Below are 24,409 nucleotides of genomic sequence, written 5' to 3'. Positions count from 1 at the left end.
CATCATAAGAATATAAAAACATTACAAAATACAAGTAAAATATTTTACAAAATGTTGGGATCAATTGTAAAATATTGTAGATGTGTTTTATCTTTCATTTTAGTTTGGGCAATTAATAAAAATAAACTTTTGAGGGAGGCAATTTTGTTTTGATTTATTTTAATATAGTAAATTTTCAAGTGCATTATGACTATTATTTTCTTGTATCTTTAAATAAAATCGAATTGTTAATCGATAATTAGTAATTTGGTTCAATTAATTTCATACAAGTGAAATGCACACCGCCCAGGCTACATTAAAGACTTGCAATTAGTTTTGATTGGATAATTTTTAACCAAAAAATTATATTTTTTATTAGATACTTAATCTTCTATCTTTTACTAACTTCATTCTTTATAAAGGCAATAAAGAAACACACCAAAATGAAGATAAAGAACTTTAAAGGTGAATTTCTAAGTTAAAGATTAAGGCATTTGGAAAAATTAACTGTTTGATTGCACATAAAGTTATTTATGATTCCTGAACCTAAACGGAGATGATTAAAAACATTGCTTATTGTTGCACCTTCTCTAATAACGTGCCAATGACATGTTCACCACATACATATGTTTGCAGATCATTGAGACTAATATGCCTCGATTTTATCAATTTGAGCTGGGTGGTGTATTATTGCAATGATTGACGATATTTCTTTTAAGTTACAAACAAAATACATTTTCGGAATTATTTTAAAACAAACAGCCGATATATTTGTTTTATTACAATATTTTGTTTAAACTTTGTATATTTTGTTTCCACTTTAATCTTCATAGAGCTTAAAATATTTCTGTATTTTATCATTTTACTAAAGTTCATTACAGTAAAATGCTTTAAGCTCTGTAAAGATTTGGAAATATTAATCATATTTTTAGAGACTTATCTATTTTCAAAACTAATAAAAAGAAAAACTGAAAGAGGAATTTTATCTACATATATACGTTTTCCATTGGGAAATCATTTTAATTTACGATCAACAAATATTTTGACAGTAACAATCGAAATTCAGCCCTATTGAAATATCCGTTCCGTTTTTGAGAAACATAATGTGCATCTTCATATACAAGACAATGGGCAGCTCGAGACGACATAAGGGACTTGACATAAGGTATCACGTGAAGTCTACTTATGTAAAAATGTTATTTGACCATGTTTTTGCATTGAACTGTTTTATTTAACGTTTTGTTTAAAAGTATTCCTTGTCATATTGTAAGAGAAATAAGGACTTTAACGTTTCAATACAAAACACAACTTTTTATGGACTTCTAGATTTTGTAAAGGTTTTTTGTGCATAATGTTTGTTGGTACGTTCTGCACGATCAACTGAAGGTAAGAGATAGTGAATTAAAGGCTCAAACTTGGGATTGATGACAGCTGAAAAAATAACTAGCTTACTTGGTCTAATTTTGCTTATAAAGAATGCAGTTGATTGCAAATGATGTCCCAAAATGTCAATTAAAACCGACAATTCAACCAAAAGACTACAAATGAAATTCTCCCAAACGCATACCTCCATAAGGCTGATGAAATGATAATAGACCATCTCAGCGACCTGATACTAAAAGAAGGACCAGGTATTTTCGACAATAATTAACATTCTAGTAAGAAATCTGTTATAGTTATCATTGGTTTTCATCATTGAACTTTTTGTTTCGAGGTTTAAAAGCGAGTAAAAACGTCAAACTTGTCATTATTGGTGTCGGATTGAAACTGATTAGTTTTAGATTTGTTCTACTAAAAAGAATTTTCCTCCAGAACTTTTCTTTTAGTTTATTTTCAATGATGAAATTGTTTTAAATAGAAAGCTCATTACTGACTTTACATCTCGAAACATAATCGTTCCACTGAAAGCGTTCTATTTTCTTTGTATTTTCACCTGGCAGTTTTACTAGCAACTCTAACTTCAAATGCTTGATTCTAATCAGAAAATTCTTGATTTCAATCACAAAATTTGCTTCCACCGAGAGAAATTTTCAAAGAATCTACAACCAATCTGTCAAAAAAAATTCAATAATGGCTTTCAATTATTAAAACCAACTCATTTCTTATAATCAAAAGAATTTATTAAGTAATTTCAATGCCTAATAATACAGGTACCTATTTGTATAAAACAAAAAATACTTTATACCATATGTACATGATTTACTCAACCAACCAAAGCTATTTTCTTTTTTAATAAATAAATTGTTTATCAATAATAGTAGTCTGAGCGAAAAAAATATAAACAAGCATTTAAACACAAGACATACAAAATATATAAATAAAAAACTAGATAACATAACATAATAATTTTTGTTTTTTCATTATTTGTTTGTTTGACTTTTTTCGACGAAAAAGACAAAAATAATATATTTTTATTATAATTTTTACAACATTATTTTTGTTTTGATTTAATTTTGTTTAAGTTTCTTCTTCTATAGTTTTTAAAAACTCTCCTTCTTCTATTTTTGTTTGCTATTTCCTTGTGATTTGGGTGATTTGTTTATTTAAAAAAAAAAGAAAAATGAATGTATATTCAAATATTTAACATTTCTCTCTTTCTATTATTTTCATTTTCTTGTATTTTCTATTTTCAAATCAAATTTATTTATATTGTTTTTAATATATTTATATTTTTTATTATTTTATTTATTTAAATTTGAATTTTTAATTAATACATTCAGTTGTTTGCTGTTGTGTATTTAAATTATTTGAAAGCAAACCTGGAGGCATTGAAATAGTGAATTTATCATTGTAACCGTTCAATGGATTATTACTATTGCTATTAGTTACAAATCCATTTGCTAAACTATTCATGAATAGATTTTGCTCGTTACTAAGCCAATTAGCAATTTGTGGATAATTTACCTAAAAAAATTTTAATGATTGAAAAATATTTTTTTTGGTAGGTGGTTTTTAAAAAAAACTAAAATTAATTCAATTTAAAAAATTATAAATAAATGCAACAAATGGGTAGACACATAAATAAAAACTAAATTTGGGAAACAGAAAGAAACGTACATATTTTGTTTTAAATTTACAATAAAGCAACAAACACCGATTTATTTTTTTTTTGTTTTTGTATAAAATATTTTTAAGATGAAAATGTATTGTTGTTTTTATAACTATATAAATTGTTGGTCACAGAAAGCACATAATTTACCCATAACAATAAAATTTTGTATACTTAAAAGCAGAGAGAGAAGTGTTAGAGAAGAAAAGGAACTCAAAAGCAAAACATAGTATACATAAATTGTTTTTACTTTTTTTTTCAAAAACAAAATATCTTGTCACATGCCAGGCAATATTTCAATGATTTTCAACTGTTTAATTGATTTTTCTTTTCTTTTTAAAAAAACGTTAATAGGAAAAAATACAAAAACAAAAAATAAAATAAACAAATGAAATTCCCATAAACAAAATAAAATGTAAACAAAAGAAAACCACAAAAACTTGTTTGTCCTCTCTTGAAAAATTACTGTTTTCTATGAATGCCGATGCGTTCGTTTTTTAAAACCATACGAGGATGGCCCATTTTCGAATACAAGAGACAAACTTAAGATCTCAAGTATGAATGAATGGATAGGAAATGGTTGGTAGGTGGAGGTTTGGTGGATGAGGGATGTGTGTTTATTTAAAGGTAGGGTATTAATTTGAATTAATATATATAAAAAAAAAACAGAAAATATTTAAACAATAACAATTCACATACAAATATCTACACAAACTGCCTATTTTTAAGATATTCTAACATTCCTTGAACGTTGGCATTTACCTGTGCTTGAGAATTCTGTTGAGGATTGAGAAGATTATTTGGTAAATTGACACCAAGGTGTTGGGGTGGTTGTGGTCCAAAACCTGAAAACAGAAAACAAAATATGTAATATATTAAACAAAATACAAACTCTACAAAAAACAGTAAAAGAATAATTTTTGTTTTATTTTCTTTTTAAACAAAATTTTAAAATAAATAAATAGAATTGAGTAAAATAAAGGAAACATGGAAATCAATCAAGTGGCAACAAGATTGACAACATTGCGATCGACGAATGACAGTATACATTTCGAGGGGCCAACATTGACTCGGACAACTACCTCGTTGTAGCCAAGGTGCAACTACGAATATCCCGATCTAGCTCAAAAAAAGGAAGTACTGAGAAAAGATTCAACGTTGGACGGCTACAGGTTGACAAATCCTTTTCCGATCGAGTTTCTAAAAATCACTTACGAAGTTCATTGTCTTATCTGCAGTCATAATAGATACAGCTTTGAAGTGCTACGTTTCGCACGGTTACCACAGCAAAACACCCTCGTTTGACAAAGAGTACCAGCAAGTGCAATCAGCTAAACAACAGGCATACAAAACGGCGCCTTACAGAACGAACAAAACTGCTCGAGAGAGGAACAACTGATTCTCTGAAGTAAAAAAGAGAGCATCGCGGCGATTAAGCAGAAAGAGATGTCACAGCAGAAATAAGGTTCGTAAATTTTACAAAAAAGGAAAACAAATGGATACTAGCCGCGAAACGAGACTTATAACAACCATTAGTAGGACATCTTAATAGAAGCGCAGTCTATGTTTAGAGTCTGGAAAAATAACTTTTACAAAATGATGACGAATCAAGATCCGCTGCCAGGATGAACTTTTCAACTTAAGCGATGTAGAACAATAATCTGAAGTCCAATAAAACTGCTGGAGCTGACGATAGTCGATTACTTGGTAAGGAATATGCACCAATTCATCTTGTTGAAAGAAAGCATGCCGGCATTGTTTGCCTAATCCTCAAGAAAGAAGACCGTCTGAACTGCGCTAACTACGAGGCACCAGTCTCATGAACATCGCCTGTCAGATCTTTTCTGACGTATTATGGGAAAGCCTGAAGCTGTTGGTCAATATATCCATGTGGCATCAGAGCAGGAAAGTCTACTATTTGCCAAATATTCCCATGACTGCAGATCTTCAAATCTATAAACTGCTATCTATATATCGATTTTAAGGCCGCTTATGAGATTGCTTATGGAGAAGAACTTTACAGAACAATGTCTAGTTTTGGCATCCCTGCCAAATTTGTCAGTTTGTGCAGAATGGACGATTGAGAATGCACGGTGCCCTATCAAAATAGGATAAGACCTAACCGATGCTTGTGATGACATAAAAGGTTTTAGACAATGCGATGTATTGTCAACATCGTTCTAAATCGAATTGTACAAAACTCAATCGTAAACACCAGAGGCGATCCCTCTACCTTCCCAAAATCATCATCCATTGCCACATGAACAAGGCATACCAGCCTACGTTTATGTCACCAACCTCCCACGTTGTAATGGCGAAAAAGCTAGGAGCGCTCCTATCTCCTATGCTCCTTCTCACTCTTGGTAACCTAACTGAATTACTGTTACCGAATCCCAATCTTCTCCTTACACATCAGAATGATGAATTAACATCAACTGACTCCTCACCCTTTCTCTTCCTCCCCAACCACCTCTCAAATTTATTGGGCTGGATCTAAGGTGTTAACCGACCCGTACCGATGATCAGCCTGGCTGGGGCCCAATTCAAAAATAGCCCAGTCTCTAACGGAGCACCTCCGGATTAACTAGCCTTATCTGTACATACGGATTTCTGTGCAAATGGGCCTTTTTTCTTCGCATCTCGTGGGACCAAAATTAATAAAACTAACAACAAAAACAAAAATAAAAACACAATGGAGACCGGTATCTCTTCAGGACCGGGCGGCAACTTGGCGTCAAAGCCTGCTGACGTATCTCTTGCGGCCAACACAGAGAAGGGAGTAGTGGCTAACCATGGACCCTCCACTGCTGTTGGTAGCAACGAGAATACAAAGGTAGCGATACCTAATTTCAGTAGTGAAAAATGGCCTATTAATGAGAATACTTCCAGAAATGGAAAACTCTCAAAAGGCCTTTATAGACAAAGGCGGCAAGCGGCGAAAATCTTAAAGGCCTCTGGTGCATCATCGGGGGCTGAAAGGACACCGCAGCAAACCGCTAGCGTCGAATGGGCTAAAAGCATACTTGCTACAACAAGGTCCAATAAGGACTCTACGTCCAAAAGAGAAAGGTCTCTTGAGGGGGCCGCATCGACACCAAAACGGCCTCGGGTGCACGTGGCTGTCCATGATGGAAACGGACACACTTAAGCCAGTTTAATGGCCCATTGTGCCACCACATGAATCTTGAGGCTTCCTCCTAAGCTCAATGGAACCAGTTTGAGTCCCTTACGAAACGGGAGATTATGCTGATATGATTTAGGTCGTTTTTGAGCTAGAGCAGGGCATGTACAGAGAAGGTGAAGAACTGTTTCCTTCTCTTCCTCGTCCATACAGTTTCTGCAAAAGTCATTTGACAATACGCCGAGCCGCGTGGTGTGCTTTCCTATAAGACAGTGTCCGGTTATGACACCTAATATCGAGCTTATGCGATCTAGAGATAGCAAGCACCTTGAACGCTTTAAATCTATTGTTAGCCAGATGGTTTTTGTGACCTGACAAGTGTTGATTTTGTTCCATCTGGTGTTTGCCTTCTTCACAGCGTCTTGCATTAGCAACAGTATACAAGTAGCGATTAGTTTGCCAGTATGTGCCAAAAGTGGTAGGATGGGCTGCACTGTACCGTTTCTGCCGAGTGCATCTGCCTTACCGTTCCTGGAATGTCTAAACTGTTGTGCCATCTCCATTAGAGATTCGACAATTATGGACTGTTATAGAGTCTGTAGAGACAGAGTTCAGAGATTTTATAGCGGCCTGACTATCTGAGAAAATACGGATATCAGATGTTGATATCACGTTTTCTTTAAGCCAGGACTAGACTTCTTTTACCGCCAAAAGATCACCTGGAACACGCTAAAATGATTGGGAAGGCGGAATGAGAGACTTAATTTCAGTCGTTAAGTACACACCTCCACCAACCCGATCTTTGTTTTTGAACCATCTGCATCTCGTGTGCATAGATGAAGAGAAATATAGACCAACCAACTCTCCGGGATGTACAGCGGCAATGTTTTTGGCTGTAGTTCTTATTTACCATTCTAATCTGGCTCCTCTCGAGGGCAGTTCACACTCGGTATTAACCTCGAACCTCGAAAATAGGAAGATTTGATGATTCTGAGGAAGTGGAAGCAGAAGCGGCGCTGCAAGAAGTGTGTGCCAGCCAAGAAGTGTGCCAACCAAGGAGTGTACTTTGAAGGGAATACTAGTCGAATTTGAACAGATATTTCAGTTTCTTCAATGTAATTTGAAACACAACCCTTAAAACTAAACATCACACTTAAGCTACTACAAGAAAACACTTCATAAATTTTTTTAACTTAATTCCTTTGCTAACTCACCTTGATTATTTTGTTGTGTCAAATGCTGCATGAACATATCTGGCCCAGTATGTTGCTGCTGCTGTTGCTGGGGATGATGTTGAAGGGGTTGTTGCTGCTGTGGTTGTTGTTGTTGTTGCTGTTGTGGAAATGAAGAGAATTGACGGAATGATAGTATTGCTGGATCCATAGCTGTCCAATCTGACATATTGCTGTAACCTATTTTAATACATAAACTCAATATTTAAATTTGCTACTAGATTTATGTTCGTTAAAGTACACTCACCCTTATTGAGATTGCCACCATTCTGGTTTTGTTGGCTCATATGCATTTGTGGATCTAGGGGAAGCTGTTGTTGCTGAAAAGGTCCCAAATGTGCATTCCAGTTGTTTGGTTGTTGCTGATTGGACATTGATGGTTGCTGCTGCTGTGGCGGCTGTTGTTGTTGTTGTCCACCACCATTCATATTCATGAAAGGTAAAATTTTACTACTTTGTGCACGAGGTACACCGAATCCAAATGCATTCATGTGATTAAAACCAGGTGGTGGCATTCGTGCTCGGTGCACACTTTCCAACAGGTGCTTTTGGTGGCCAGCAGTTTGTTGCTGAACCATTTCATTCTCCATTAATTCAGCTAAAGCTTTCTGTGTCTCAATGAATGGGTCAAAGCCTATTTTTATATATATTTTTGTTTGTTTAAATTTATGAATATTTCAAATGATTTTAGTTTGTTTTCTTTTTTACCTAAATCATCATCCACAGATGAATTAAGCGTGCTGAATTGATTAAGGAGACGAGATGGCGTCTGTTGGGGCTGCTGTTGCGTTAACGACGGGGCTGGTTGTGTAGCATTCGCGGCCTGTTGTGTGGGTACTTGCGATTGACTTACACTATTTGCCAAGCCTGTGCCAAGTAGATTGTGTGCAGCCATTGGATCGTATTTCCCAGCTAACCTCTGTTTCTGAACGGGCTGTTGTCCTATAAGGCCTTTCGAGAGAAAATGCAAACTTGTATTAAAATAATTTTTTCAAAACATAACAAACATTACCATTTGTGTGATCTAAGAACTGCGAGTTAATTCGGTTATTTTCCAACAACGAAGCCATTCTGGCATGGTCATTTATTTGGCTATTATTTCCATGACCATTTACCACAAACTAAAGAAGAATAAAATTGAAACAAATTTTACTTAAAATATTAATTGGATGTTTTTTACCTGATGAAGTTGTTGTTGTTGCTGTTGATTCTTATGGAAATCAAAGAATCTCGACATATTTGTACCGAATAAATTGTTGCTTAACAAATGATCGGTCTGTTGACGTTCTTGTTGTAGCTGTTGTTGCAACAATTGCTGTGTTTGATGTTGAATAAGGGCGCTTTGGGAAAGTCGACTTAGATCAGTTGCGCTATGTAAGTTATTACTTATGCTGGGGAAATCTGCAAATAAGAAAAAAATTAAAACAGATTAACAAATTGTTGAAAATGACACGGTGATATCTCAGTCTTGTTTAGTAAAATAATAAAATGTTTTATTAGATTTATGTTTATTTTAAATATTTCATTCCAGATTAAGGGACTGATTTTTAAATGTTGAGTTAAGTATTAGGAAAGCGTTTGTATGCATATATTATAATAATAAGGATGCAGATTTGGATGAAAAAACCGGGGAGTGGAATTTCAATCTTAAACGAAACGACAAATTAAGTGTTGGCATCTATTTTCTGATATTAACAGTGTGTACAACTTTCTTCCCGCTGTTTTTCCGAAAGGTGGCTTAAACGGTAAGTAACGGTCGAAGTAAAAAGAACGAAGATGCGAAGCAGTTATTTTTGACCTCCGGTAACATAGCCCATTCAAACATTCTCCGATTTGTGTGTACATCGTTAAATTTTATTTGCTTTAAAATGTCAGTTTACGAGCCGAATTCTCGCCATTTGCGGAAGGTTTTCAAACTTAGCTTGTTCTCAAATACGAATGAATAGGACGCTATTAGTGCGAAAAAGTGTTGTGAGTGATTTCAATGGCATAATGGCGGTGAAAGTTTTCTATGATGCAGAATTAGAGACATTACATGTTTTTTGGGAGTGATAGAGAAAGGGATTCCAACACTTCTCAAAGCCATGGGTATGATTCAGAAGGAAAAAACTTGTGTTCCGTATGAGTTGAAACCAAGAGATTTTGAAGGTAGTTTAGGTGTTTGTGAACAGTTGCTTCAGGCATAAAACGAAGAGATTTCTGCATTGATTTTTATTGGAGACAAAAATTGGGTTCACTAAGATAACTCTATATGCCAATTAATGCAACAAACGCCCGCTTTACAGCGAGAGGCACGATAAAGTGATTTTGCAACATGGCAACGCTTGACCCCATGTGGCAAAATGTGTACAAACATACTAAGTAACGTTAAGACATTGCTCCCTCTAGTTATCACTTCTTTCGATTAATGTCACATGACCTGGCTAACTAACTCTTCCGATCTTATGAAAAAGTCAAAAAATAGATTGATTCGTGGAACGCCTTCAAAGATGAAGAATTTTTTCTACGCGGAATTCGTACGATATTAGTGACCAGCGATGGACAATATTTTGCATAATACCAGTGTAAACATGTTTTCGTCATATTATGGGGAAAAACAGCGGAAGCAAAGTTGTATGTATTAAGCTATTTAATTTATTAAGGGGTTGAATAAGCTGGAAGTGCCAAATTTGGTTCCTACTTATTCCCGTAAATGGAAGACGATAAAACCTGAATTAATTATGCCAAATAAAACAATTTCTCTCATCATAAATAAATAAATATCAAATAAAACCAGACTATTAGGTATATATTTATAATTGAAATATATATTTTGACTGTATGCCATCGCTAGTTAACATTAAGGAGCACGATAAAAACTAATAATTTCAAATTATTCAATTTAAATTTATAAAATTAAAGTGTTTATAGGGTTTGTACCCTACGAAGGGACTGATCGTTCTTAATTTTGTACTAAGAACTAAGTGTTACACACTATATTGCACTGCGCTAACTCGCCAAGCGACCTTACAGTTCAGATACGAAAAGCGAACTCAACTCAATGCGTCTGCCTCACTGCTGCTTTGTGCAGTCCTACTCTAAACTGTTATACCTTTGAGCAAGAGGGATTTAACTGCTCAATAAGTTATACTGATCCTAAGGATGATTTGCACTATGGGTTACATAAGTAAGAACCATGTATCGTTAGGGCTCGGAATGACCTAGCACAAGCCACACAGCATACCTTAAAGTTGGTTTATTGAAGAGTGTGTTTGATGACCGTGTTATGTTCAGAAATGGGCAAGCCGACGGGCCGCCTCCTTGTGCTATTTAATGCATATTTCTTTGGGGCTATGTTACTCGTTTATGCCAACAAGAGCATAGAACCGAAATAGCAAATAGCGGCGGTGGCTACATCATCGAATTTGAGTGGCCATATCATCGAATTTGAGTGCCATACATAAATTGTTTGATTGTTCTTCAAATCGATATTAATATTCTTTAAATATCTCAAATGGTTTGCGTTATATTTTAATAAAAAGTTGTCATTTATTTATTGGAAAGCCCTTTACCTACAAAACCCTAGGCCTGTCAAATTTGTACTGGTTCTTGTGTATGGTCTATCTAGGCTAAATATTAGTAAATTTTGGAACTTTTATGAAGGTATATGTATACACAAAAATGTAAAGATATTATTTTTACTTTCTCTTTTGCCCGATAGATGGAATTATTTAGCTGTGCGAGCATTTATCTTAATTCAATGATTCAACCCAATTTTATTTCAATCTATAGATCAAGGATTGATAGAGTTGAAATAATTTACTATCTTTGAAGTTTTTGTTATAAAAAGACGGATTGACTTTAAGTCGACTATCTGATCATTTTTATGTCTAACCCTACGCTTGCTGTCCAAATGTGAACTGGTACTCTTATCAAGGAATTGAAACTTTATTTCAAAAATATAATTTTCGGGTATAATTAAATTAAATTAAAGATATTGAAGGAAAAATTTTAACGTCCAAAGGTTATTTTTCTAAATATTATTAAATCTAAGATATCGTTCGTTAAACGATAAACGTCAAAACAGTGATCAATGACGAAACCCCTGTGATTTGTTTACGTAGCAGTGTATTGAAGATAGTCCTAAATTTTGTTGTTATTTTATACAATAGGAATTGATAAATTTATCCTTTGAGTGCATCTCGAGAATGCTTTTTTAAGGGTTTAACAAAACTTAATAGTCACCGCTTTGACTTTCTTGCATTTGTATCTTCGATTAAGGAATAAAGAAAATAACAGTTGGTACTCGTACTCTGTCATTCAACTGCAAACTTAAGACCTAAACCAAGGCGATACCCATTAGCCATTGTCAAAACATTATGGTTATATGCTTCAATTTTAAGAAATATAATAATCTTTGTAAGCCTCTTCATTGAAAGTTTTTTTTTTGAAGACTGCCGTTGATATGGCATAAGTTAGAAATGTTGGAGGGATGTGAAGGACGAGCGGAAGAGCGATGAGCGCTGATCTTTATAAGGGGTAAGTTAGGGGAGAGATATGGTATGGCCCGCCGGAATCAACATCCACCAGATAAGCTATAGGGTACATCAAGAGATAACGAAGTCGGCATAAAGTTAGTTTTTGTGGTGAGGTGTGGTCTGGTGGAGTAGCAATATCCCTTCTATTCCGCTGCTCCCCACACGATTCTTGCTTTTCCTATTTCCAATCCTACTTTAGGTTTACCTCTAATTTCCGCCTTGTCAGTCTACATCCCTTTCATGATACCTTTACCATTCCTTTCTATTCTTTACTCCTTGTTTCCCTCCTATTTATCTTATTACAAATAGCACCAAACAGAATTTCAATCAACTTGGTTTGCGAAAATGATTGGTTGAGGCCTACACCTTGATGTTTTGTAAACCAAATCATCTAACTAACTCTTTTTCGAACAATTAAAGTCTTACAATATTAAAAAACAAATTTACTCACAAAAATAATAATTAAACTGTCCGGAAAAATGTGTATTGAGTGTACTAAGTGTTCGATTTTGAATTTCCTGCTGTTACACTTGCTATTAAGCGAGTATTTTTGTTGCATTTGTTTAAATGTTTGGTGCTTTTTGGGGACAAAAGGAAAACGTTGTTTTCGCTAGGATTGAAAATGAGCTATGAAAGTCAAAATATCCCTGGCGTGATGGTTAGTATTGGGTTCAATTCTTGACTGTGCCACTAACACTAAGTCCTCTAAGAGTAATTCTTGTCATTAAAAGTGGTTTCTAAAATTAGGAGTTCGAATTCGATACAAAAACTGTAATGCCCCTCCTATTTCTTACATTACTCGCACACACAAATGGTTGAGAGTTGTAAGTCAGTACCCCTGGTATTTAAAATAAACAAAAAAAAACTTATATAAATTAACTCTTACCTACTATTCCACATAACTAGGTCTTGACATTTTAGAATAAGTCATGTGGTTTTTAAAACTGAATAAATATGTAAATTAATAAATTAAACCAAAAATCAGTCAAATAACTCGATTACATCATCACATTAGGCATTTTGTTTTAAATATTCACTTAAATGCTAATTTTATTTTCTACTTTCACAATAAAAGTTATAATAATATAAGAAAATATGCAAATAGTATTATTTTGGGTTTTTAAAGCATAACACGATATATTATTGCAGCAAAAATTCCTTGAAGCTGGTTCCTACATTCTCTAAGCTTATATAAAACGCAATTCACGAAAAACGTAACCAAAAATAAAATAAATAATTTAAATAATTCAAACACAAAGTAAAAAAAAAGTAATACAAAAACAACAAACAAAACCAAACTTAAAAACAAACTAAAAACAAAAAACATACCGTGTGGTCCGTTCATTTGTGACAATCCAATATTATTGAGTAAATTGCGTTTTTGCATTTCTTGAATTCGAAGGAACTCTTCCTGCTGTTGTTGTTGTAGTGGAAAAGGTAGCTGCGTCTGCGATTGCTGCTGCGATTGTTGTTGTGATTGTGGTTGCTGTACTTGTTGCTGTTGCTGATTAAGTGGCAATTGTTGATCGTCTAATGGTTTCATATTTCTCATCATAACATATTTGAATGCGTCCTCCCAATCTTCTGCGATTTTATTCAATTGATGAGAATAGGTAATAGTGTTGGTGGTAGGTGGTACCGAAGAGGAAAAGTTGGAAGAGGAGGATAATAAATGTTTTTCGGGATTTTCAAAAATATTAATACCATTTGTTGTTGCAGTGCCATTGATTGTGCTGTTTTGATATCCATCGATGCCTGAGTTTTTGCAATTGTTTTATATTTGGTATCAAGAATGTATAAATTTTGACACAAAGCAATTTTGGTCATTTCGTATTTATAAATATTTTTTTAGTTTTCGGAGAATGCAGGAGGAGTTGCCGGAAACAAGAAGAGAATAGTTTTTGTTTTGATCGAATTAGTTTTTTTTGTAATGCTTCTGAGTTTTTGCGTCAGTTTTTGATATTTTTAAATTTTGATAAAATTTGAATTTCCATTTTCTTTTTTTATTATTTTTAGCAAACAAACGAACACACACATATTGATAGAAATTACACATATATAATATAAATAATCTACTTTGAAAATGATCTATAGTTACGTTTTGAATATTGTAAGAACTGAAATTATGTAATGTTGATCTCTAAATAGTTTGATACGAGTATAATTTTTGTTTGTTTCAATAAAATTGCGTCTGTTAGTTTAAAGAAATAAAACTAAGAAAAAGCAGTAAGATAGTAAAAAAAAAACTAGCAAAGATTTAAAAAAAAAGGATAAACAAATACATATTTATATTATAGCTAAATCCACAATGATGAGAAACACATAATATTTATAAATGAAAAATCCAACTGTTTTTTGTTTAAATTTTTTTTTTTTAAGAGAGAGACGCTTGTTATTTACAGACACAGCTTTAGGGTAAAATTGATTAAGGATTCATCCGATTTGAGCTCCCAATCGGGCAGAATTTGAAATTTCTATTTGTAAAATTCTTTTTGCCACAAGATAAATTTATTAAGTGCAAATAATAAGTTAAGCTACTTCGTCTTTATTAAGAGATATAATAATTATAAAAAAAACAACCATACACAAGTCTAACATCTGACAAAAGTAACAAGCTTTAAAAAAGGAGGAAGGCAAACCTTCACCATTAATAAAAATGTGTTTCTCTTTTTCAACTTTTAACTTTTAGTATCCTTTTCATGAAGAAGTTCTGAACAGTTCTCTTTCTTAACCCTTAACCCCTCAAACTTCTGCAAAAGTAGTTTGAGAATACGCCTAGGTAATTTATCTATCTATCATTCACTTTTGTAAAAAAAATGAATAGTTTTATTTTTAATATTTAAATGAAACTTCTTTATTACAATAGAAGCTTTGGACATTTTTCATTTTCGAAAAGTGAAATCTTTGTTATAGCCCTAAAAGGTATATGTACCTTTCAAATTTGAAAACATTTTCGTAAAATACTCATTGCATGTTTATTGACTTAATTTTATATTATATATGAACACCAGCTTCAAAGACTTAGACGTATTTAACAGCTTTCAAAGTGACGAAAGAAGAAACTATCTTGTTTTGAACTAACGAAGATAATGTCAAATAACTGCTATAAAAGTGGTATGAGAAAACTTAAATTGGAAAATTTACCAACAGTCAATCGACAAGAACAAAACTTGTCGCATTTGTTGTTGCAAATTAATTTTATCCGAAGCAACAATAAATGGTCTGATTGCTCAATTTCGAAAACATGGTTTTGCAAGCTTTTAGTTTGGTCTTATCGCCCAAAACCATTACACATAATTCTTAAATGTCATAAATCCTAAAATTGGTCACAGAGCACAAAAAGTTATAAAAAAACCCAAAGCGGATGTCGTAATACCCAAAAATATATTAAGTAAAAGCACGCCCAAATTGTTAGTTTTCATTTTGTCCAAAAAAAATTTGAATTTTTGTTTTATGACATAGGAGAAGGGCTTTGTCACATTTATTTTGTGCATTACCACGATTATGATTTCTATCGTTTCCTATGTCTTATCAACCAACGACATCCCACCCAAGAAAAGAAACGTCGTAAAAAATATCACTTAGAAAACGTCACAAAGTCCTAACAAAATGTCATATCACTCAAGCCAATTTTCAATGTCCCAATGCCCAAGTTTAGAAATGTCATAGTTCCCAAAATATTTCTTGTTTCGTATAAATAGTGAAATATATTTGCAACCACCCTGATGGGACTACTTGGGGTATGTGCGAAATTGGGTGTTGACAAAGTTTGGATTTAAAAGCGCACCTACCCTAAATCCTATAGTGAGTGCAAGCAGAGGGTTGCAGGAGGACAGCTTATATCTGGGTGCTATCGCTGTAAGCAGGCAAAATTTGTCTTTAGTAATATGTGTTAAGCTTTCTCGACGTTCCGAAATTTTTGACGATCTGACATTGTTTTCGTTTAATGTTTACATTTTTCAGAATGACTATTTTAATATCTTGGCGTTATTTTACTGGGTAATAAAACCGAACGCTTCTTTTATTTGGAATTTTATGGAACCCAAATAAGTTTTAACGCTTAAAGGTTCGGTGATATTGCTCAAATCGGCCAACAACAAAATGATAACTAAATTGTTTTAGGTGCTAACGCCGATTCTTCATCGAATCTTTTTAAGACAAAAAGAAGAGTGAGAAAACAAAAATTTAATAAGTTCTCCAGATTTTAAGTTAAACTCTAGGCAGGATGTTTAAAGATCTTTTCCTGTGCGTTTTTCTATACCTTAATAAAGGCTTAACCAACTGGATGTTCCAAGAATCACATCTGACTCAAAACTATATTTGTTTTGTGGTGATTTATATATTTTTTCCAAGAAAAGTCAACCTGTTAATGCAGCAAAACCGAATTTTTCTCAACCACATGCGAACTTTTTAAAGGTCTAAAGGCCTTTTAAAATTAAATAATTATCCCTAAAATATACCACAATTAACTCATGAGATTGCATTTGAATGCAATCTAGCTCATGTATAAATTTGGACCTGTTCTAACGATTGTAACATTAAAATTCCTAACCTAAAGTTACTTTTATGAAATGCGAACAAGTAGAAAGTAGACTGTTTTTATTTTTTTTGGAACAAGTAGAATGAAAAAATTTTAATTTGGTGATGTTATTCAAAACACAAATTAATTGGAATTAACTACTAAAAAAAGATTCAGTTTCCTTTGTACCTTTCAAGAAAAAAAAAAAAAAACTATCTACAGAGATGTAATTTCCCAATTAAAACATTTAATTTCGGTTCAAAATTTATAAAAACAAAAATAGAACAACAAATTCTTAACATTGCTTACGAACACACAATACGATAGCCACAATGGCAAATAAGAAATGATATGGAAGTGTATTTTTTATATGACTTGATGATAAGAGGCAAATGATTTTTCATATTCAAGATGCATAGCCAACCGTTTATAACTATATTTTTTGACAACAAATGTTTAAGTAAATCTACTCAAAAGCAAACCACAAGCTTTTTATTCTATCTGATTTTTTTATACATCAAAAGTAAATAGGTAGTAATAATTAATTGACCCACAAACAGAACAAACACTTACCATTGAGTAGATCCGGTAGATGTGATGTGATGGCACTGCTCAAATGATGATTATTTTGAATGTTGCGCATATCTGTATCCAATTTGCCTTTGAGAAACGGTTGAAACGATGACGACGAAGAAAAGAAGCTATTGTTATCATCGAATAGATTCAATTTCGAGAGACAAGCTACGAAAAAATAAACAATCACAAATTACAAAATATCCTTTCAACACACATTGATGATATGAAGATGGATCATATGGATCCAATTTATGTAATAACAAACCTGTTGTATCAATTATATTACTACTATTATCAATATTTGTTAGTTTCTGTGCTGTCATGGCGGCGGCGACGGCAGCGGCCGGTGACGACATAGCCACTGATGTTGGCGTTGGTGAAACAATACCATCTGCCACACTTGTTGTTGTTGATGTTGTTGTTTGATTCAATTCGGCGGCCGGACTGGCTGGTGTCGACGCTGATGACGATGACGATGAAAGCTTGCTGTTTGTGTCTTGATTGCTGCCACTGCTGGTACTGCTACTGCTGCTGCTACTACTACTGCTAATATTGTTGCTAATAATATGCGGTTCTAAATGTTGATCTGTATTCGGTATGGTTGTGTGATGATCTGGGAAGCTGCCTGGGGAGCTATTACCACTAGATGTTAAACTTTCACTTAAGAATGGTGATACACGTTGATCGCTACTATTGCTGCTTGATGAACTACACACATTTTCAAAGCAAAAACAAAAAAAAAAAAAAAACATTTAAAAAACAATCTAATAAAACAAATTCTATAATAATTAATTTCTTACCTCATTGATCTAGCATAGGCATCCTCTCCATTGACATCCTCCTCAACATCTTCATCACCATTATCCTTTTCGAAGTCTTCGATTAATTTCATCTCATCTTCTACACTTAGATGATTCGATTTGGTGTCGTTTTGTAATAATTTCCCTCCTGCCATTTGTTGGTTATTTTGCTGTTGTTGTTGCTGCATCGAAGATTTCTCTGATGATTTTTTATTATTATCACTGATCAAAGATTTCGTTGTCTCTGCAAGCAGCAGACCACCAGAATCTTTCGTTCCATTGATTTGTTGTTGGTTTTGTTGTTGTTGTTGTGTCGTATTACTATTACTACTATTATTATTTGTTTGCTGTTCTTTATTGCTGCTAGAATTATTATTTTTCTTTGCTTTTTCTCCTTTTGATTTTTTGCCACGACCCTTTTCTTTTTTACCACCACTACTACCACCACCACCACCACTGCCAGAGCCATTTGTTAGCTCTTTAGTATTGGTTGGCGATACAGACAGACTAGGCCAGGCGTCTTTAACAGGAACACCTCCAGTACCAATAGCTTTACATACGACATAATTTAATTAATATTTTTGGGGTTTTGTTTATAAAATTTTTTATTATATACCATTTGTTGTCGCTCCTGTTCCTGGATTTCCACCTGTTGACGATCCTCCTTCGCCTGGCACACCATTTGGCCCAGAAGAGGCTATCAGTTGGTCGTGAAGCCTCTTCTCGTACTCCTGGTGCTTTCCTTGGTGCATTTCCTATAAAGCAAATTCAATTTTGTTTTAATAATCATTTTACATTATAAAAATTTTGTGTGAAAAAAAGTTGGCCTAGTACACCAGATGGTCTGTGTGCCACCGATTTTAGGCAATTCGAATATAATTTTTGTGATACTGTTTTGAAAGGATTGAAAGCTACTACAAAATAAGATTATACATCAATTTCACGGAAAAGAAAAGAGTATCATTTTAAGCAGTGATCTTCAACCGGGAGTAGGTAAAAACTCAACCAATTGATATCAATTATTTTAATGAAGGTCCTAAGAAAAAATATAAGTATTGGGACCCTTAACAGGGTTTCTGAACAATTTGTCAGTTGAAGCATACTATTCCATCGAGTTTCTACATCCAGGAATTTGACCATTGCTATTTGGTTGCAGTTGTATTTTACCATGATCCAATACTTGCTTGTTTAAGTTCACTACAAAGTTTCAGCCTCGTTTCGTGCAAGAGAAAATACCTTTGCCGACTTGTTGATCTCTTGATGGAAGCACGATTACAGAGACTCACAATCAAGGTAGGTCACATAGTTTTGAACTTTGAAAATTTTTCTTTTAATGATTGTGAATATTGATATAACAAAAATGGGGCTACGTAAATTGTGATTTGTTTGATATTTTCTTCGTGCTTTGTGTCACAATCAAACATCTTCAATTTGGTCTATAATTTAAGCATGAATCGTTTTTAAAACGAACAACGCTTGCAAAATTATTAAATTTTATTATCAAATTGAGTGCTTTGCTAAGAAAGTTCATCGCGCAACTATATCGGCTATTGTGACTTATTTTCACCTCAAATTTACATTGTTGAATATTAAACCACCAACACGATTACGTAGAGACCGACCTGAGGAAAATATCGCAGCTTTATCAGCCAGTGAAAGTGATGACCATGATGGTGAAGCGTTTAAAAATACACCTGTTGCAAGAATTGAAGCAAGATTCAATAAACGAAGATCGAAAAATTGTGTTCAGTGACAAATCTTATTTTTGGTTGTATGGATACGTGAAACAGCAAAACTTTCGTATTTGAAGTGAAGAGCTTCCATACATCTAGAAAAAGTCACTGTTTAATGTGGATTAGAGACTGGCGGAATCATTGGGACTTATTAATTCAGAGATGATACGAATTGCAGCATTACTATGAATGGAGATCGATACCATGCGATGATAACAAACCATTTTTTTTTTTTGGAGAAAGTGGAAGAGCTTTACTTGCATGGTATGTGGCTTCAAGAAGATGGTGTCACATGCAACACAGCACGAGTAACAATGGAAAAATTAAGAGTTAGGTAAACAGTTAATTTAACGTTTGTGGCCGGTCCACTGGCGGCCTAGATCGTGCGTTCATTTCTAGAATATTTTTGTGTGTGGGGCTATGTGAGGGTCCATGTCTAAAACGACAAGTCACTTCAATTGACGCACTGAAAGCTAAAATTGTAGCATGTAGCTGAGATTCCAGCTGAAAAATTAGAAAGATTATGCAAAACTTGGACTAAGCTAAGTGACCACTCGAAATAATCTTCGAACATAAAATAATAAGAATTAAAATAAAAATTCAATGCATTTTTTTAGTTTTTCATTATTTGTGTCCACTCGTTATAACAAAAGGACGGGTAGCTTTTTTGTTCACCTTAAGGCAAGAATAGATGTCAGGATATCTGTCAATGAGAACAGTTAACCTCATGACGATACATACAAGAAGAATAACCATCATAAGGTAATAAGGTTGTTTATTGTTATAACTTATATTATAGTGCAAATAAAATCATAAAACTTACCTCCTTGGTAAAGCTAGCCTCTGGATCGCCCAATTCATGCAAATACATACAATCACCCTTGGGGCATTGTTGATTTTTCATAAAATGACTACAATACTTGGTTGTACCTAAGCTAGTCTTAATCAGTCGTCCATCTATTGATATATTATTAACACTTTGTATTGCTCTTAGAGCGTCACAGTTATGTACATACGTGACGTACGCTGACGCCGAAGGTCCCTTAAAATAATAAAATAAACATTTTTTTAAAAATATTTGTCCAAAAGAATAAACAATTATTTGTTTAACTTACTTGCACACCTGCATATGTCGTACTTGGATTTATCACAACTTTATGAATTTTACCATATTTCCCAAAATACTCATGTCTCTTGAGAATCTGTACACATAAATGTTTTGAAAAATAAAATTGTTAAAAAATAGATAAAATAAAAATACCAACAAAAGATTTACATATATAAAAACATTTGTTTTTAAATAATAAATATATGTATGTCAAGATATTTAACTAATTATTATTTTTGTTTTCTCACTTTTGCACTTACATCGGCATCTGCCAGTCTGGGTGGTAGACCAACAACAAATACCAAATTCTTTTGCACTACACGCACATTGGCTAAGTGCTTACGATTTTCGGTAATTTTTTGCTTTCGTTGCTGGTCCCGTTGTCGTTTTTTCGACTTAAGGGCAACCATCTGTAAGGAATTACAAAAAAATGTATGTAATGTATGCACATTTTAACATAACCAGCTTTATAAAAATTCGAGACTGTTCGTACTACATGCAAAAATTATCTTAAGTTTCGAATTCGGTGACAATTTTTTAAGGTCCTTGTTTACCTTTTTTAGTACGAACCTTTCTCGAATGGGCCTGTGATAAGACTTAATTAAATTGTATACTTACTTCCTCTTGAGTCAAAGGAGTAAAGTCCGCTGGATTCTCCGGATATGCCTTCCGACATGCTGGACACAATTCATTTTCATCCGTGCGAATTCTGTGCCAGCAGAATCTACAAATCTATTTTAAAAAAAAAATAGGTTAGAGTAACTTCTTATGTTTGAAGTATGTTGAAAATATTTACCTGATATCCACAAGTGCACGGATAAAAATTCAAATCATCAACTTCCAGTGGTTCCATACATAATGGACATTCAGCCACATCATCGTTGCTATTGTTCATACCGTTCATGGTTATTGTTGTTCTTGTTATTATTATTTTTTCAAGTACTTGATCTCGAAGTATAAGACTACTTTTATAAATTTGTCAATTAATTTCCCAACTAAACTAATTGAGGTTCTTTTATGTTATAGTTTTATACAAGACACACGTACGTATTTTTGAACAGTATTGCAATCGATTGATTATTTTGTTGTTGTTTTTTAGTTACTTCAATATACACACATGTACACACAACGTCTTTGAAGACTTTGGAATTGAAAGCACTTTGCTGCTCGTGCTTCTTCCCTCCGTAAACAATATGACGAAATGAGTAATATTCAAAGAAGAAGTAGTTGTTTAAAAACGACAAGCACGTCCCGAACAAAAAACAAAATCAAAGATTTGTTGTGTTTTATTTTTTTGTTAGGCGTAGATCAAGATAAGGCGGCAAGGAGATATCCAATGCACGTAATAAACACACAAGCTTCTAGGCTCTGCTGCTGATGGCTTGCAATGCAAATCACTTTTGTATTTATATCTTTCTAGAAAGAAATTTTCTTTATTGTACAAATGGCTGAAATGAAAAAAACAAAAATATAAATCTTTTTTAATACATATTTACATATGGAATAAATTCATTATTTAAATATAGTTTAACTAATTAATTGAGCAACCATGTTTTTAAATAAATATTTCTGCAAAATTGTATTTCCGATTTAAAATAAAATTTACTTGAAAATGTTTGTTATTGAAATAAAAGGAAGGACTTGGATTGTATAATCAACTTTCCAACTGAGTTAAATTCTTCAACAATGTTACTGCAAAAGATTGTATAGAGAAGGTCATAGCCGGACGCTTTGACGTATTCGGCTCAACAACCAAGATCGGGTCCTGATTTTCTTCAACAAGTCTCTACACTTATTCCGATTGAGATCTGACGTCATAAAGTTGGGCACTATTAGGCTTCAGTCGTCTTCATTCACCCATCATTTCAGTGCTATAATGTTATGACCTGAAGTCTTTTATCGGTTGTTTCTATATTATTTAAACTATGTGTTTATAGACTATTGAAGAGTCGATTAGATTTGAGCAGCCGTCTGATCCTTACAATTTTCTATGTTGTTATCGGAAACAAGGTTTTTAAAGGGCTTCACTACTTCAAATTCATGCTTTGCTAATGTGCATTTTGTTCTCTCTTAAAGTCGACGCTACAATTAATTTCGTATCTCTTTCTTATTTGTAGCAGCCTGCTTAATCTGGATGAAGTAATCGTATATAGCTGGACTTATTGACAATGGTTCTTTTCGTTGGCGTGTTGGCAGAGTCAATGATCGCTCTCAAATTCATGCAGCGAGGTTTATGTAAAGCAGGCCTGGCCATCCTCTTATTGGAGTTCGATAAGATTTCGATTAGGGTGTATAGCTAACTGGATTTTTTAACATAGTTTGTTATGTTAGTCATGTTCAATATGTCTTTGAGATGCTTATTTCTCTCATGGCTTTGAAAAGTTACACTTTGATAATGCTTTAGTGGTATCTTTATATTTTTCATCGCCCATCTAAGAGTACATATCGAGCGTTTTTCTTTTTTAGTTCAGAGCAGAGCTCGAACTGTCAAAAAAATAATTGTGTTTCTTTTTGAGCTCTGATCGCTCAGAGCTTCAAATTCGTGTTTCTTTGAACATGTTCAGAGCGCGCTCTGTGAGCTCAGAATAAAATAACAGAGTAAACGGAGTAAAATGCTGAACACAAATAATTTGATATTTGAAAGCAGCGATATCGAAGAAAAACATTGTCAAAACAATAAAAATGACGGAAGAGGCTAGTCGCTTTAGTGCAGAAGGAAAGATAATTTAGAAAAAACTAATTGCATATAGCATTTTTATGAATCAATTTTTATTTTAGGAGTCAAATGGACTAATTTCATTAAAGAAAATTTTTTACGCCTTCAAACAGACGACATTTGAGATCATGACAGTTTAGAGCTCAAGTTGTTTCATTATTAAATCAGAGAGCTCTGAACATACTCTGCTCAGAACTCTACTCTACTCTGCTCGCTCAGACTCTGCTCAGAGCTCAGCTCTGAACTAAAAAAGAAAAACGCCAATCATTGTAAACAAAAAAGGAAGACTCAATTAAGTTATTTTGGAACTAAAAAAGGAAAAAAGTGACACTTATTTTCGCTTTCGATCTTTATTTACTATAGATTTTTGAGAAATGCTTTTGTTGTAGATAGATAAATAGGTACTTAAATTTCCCCCAAATAATATTTTGGTCAAAAATACAGACATCACAAAATTTGGCATCTGCAGGATATGAGGAGAAATTACTAAATTATTTTCTGATTTACAATTTTGATGATTTCCAATATAAAATCTATTAATTTTTGATGATTAAAACATAAAAGGTTAAAATTTTAGATGATTCGAAACATTTTGAATATTATTTAAAATTGAAAGTTAACTAGGTATATCTATTATTTATAAAGCATAATGATTTATCAAAAATGTTAAAATATTTAGTTAAATATTCCAAAGGGAAGCGAGGACTCTTACAATTTTAATGATTTGCAACATAAGATCTTGTAATTCTAAAGGCTATCAATTTCAAATCATGCAATAATACTTGAAAACTCAGACGTTTTATGATAGGTCATAGCATGATTGCAAAAACTGAACACAATAAACCAACATCCAAAGTAATTTTATATATCGTAGAGATTGTTTAATGTTAGAAAACTTTCGTGGCACTACCTTCGCATTTCTTGAAAAATAGGACAATCTGCCATAAAATGGAAAATATTTTCAGGTTCTCTTCTGTTGCATGCATTACAGGTTTTCTTAAGATCTGCTTTGTAAGGTATAACATTCAGATTAAATAACTCGACCCTTGCTTTAAAAAT

The 24,409-nt window shown here is 33.3% G+C and overlaps 1 protein-coding gene across 5 annotated transcripts in view; it reads right to left on the bottom strand.

Annotated features, from left to right (window-relative positions):
* Nucleotides 1–342: 342 nt before the first annotated feature.
* LOC129943468 (putative uncharacterized protein DDB_G0271606) overlaps nt 343–24,409 on the bottom strand; it is a 44,598-nt gene continuing 20,531 nt past the window's right edge. For 3 of the 5 annotated variants that reach the window (XM_056052948.1, XM_056052949.1, XM_056052947.1), the window contains exons 2-19: nt 21,431–22,082; nt 21,253–21,366; nt 20,883–21,044; nt 20,642–20,728; nt 20,350–20,568; nt 18,410–18,548; nt 17,794–18,343; nt 17,259–17,701; nt 16,991–17,158; nt 13,603–13,653; nt 13,228–13,482; nt 8,562–8,782; nt 8,394–8,502; nt 8,090–8,332; nt 7,629–8,015; nt 7,364–7,561; nt 3,791–3,873; nt 343–2,883 (exon numbers count right to left, since the gene is read on the bottom strand). In XM_056052948.1, the coding sequence (XP_055908923.1) occupies nt 2,683–2,883; nt 3,791–3,873; nt 7,364–7,561; nt 7,629–8,015; nt 8,090–8,332; nt 8,394–8,502; nt 8,562–8,782; nt 13,228–13,482; nt 13,603–13,653; nt 16,991–17,158; nt 17,259–17,701; nt 17,794–18,343; nt 18,410–18,548; nt 20,350–20,568; nt 20,642–20,728; nt 20,883–21,044; nt 21,253–21,366; nt 21,431–21,538 (3,738 nt within the window). In that variant the 5' untranslated portion in view covers nt 21,539–22,082 and the 3' untranslated portion in view covers nt 343–2,682. The remainder of the gene's footprint in view (nt 2,884–3,790; nt 3,874–7,363; nt 7,562–7,628; nt 8,016–8,089; nt 8,333–8,393; nt 8,503–8,561; nt 8,783–13,227; nt 13,483–13,602; nt 13,654–16,990; nt 17,159–17,258; nt 17,702–17,793; nt 18,344–18,409; nt 18,549–20,349; nt 20,569–20,641; nt 20,729–20,882; nt 21,045–21,252; nt 21,367–21,430; nt 22,083–24,409) is intronic. The other 2 variants (XM_056052950.1, XM_056052951.1) reach the window with 2 other exon arrangements.

Source organism: Eupeodes corollae, chromosome 1 (genome assembly GCF_945859685.1).
Source record: "Eupeodes corollae chromosome 1, idEupCoro1.1, whole genome shotgun sequence".
NCBI lineage: Eukaryota > Metazoa > Arthropoda > Insecta > Diptera > Syrphidae > Eupeodes > Eupeodes corollae.
Note: the sequence above shows the minus strand (reverse complement) of the source record. Positions and strands in the feature narration are given on the sequence as shown.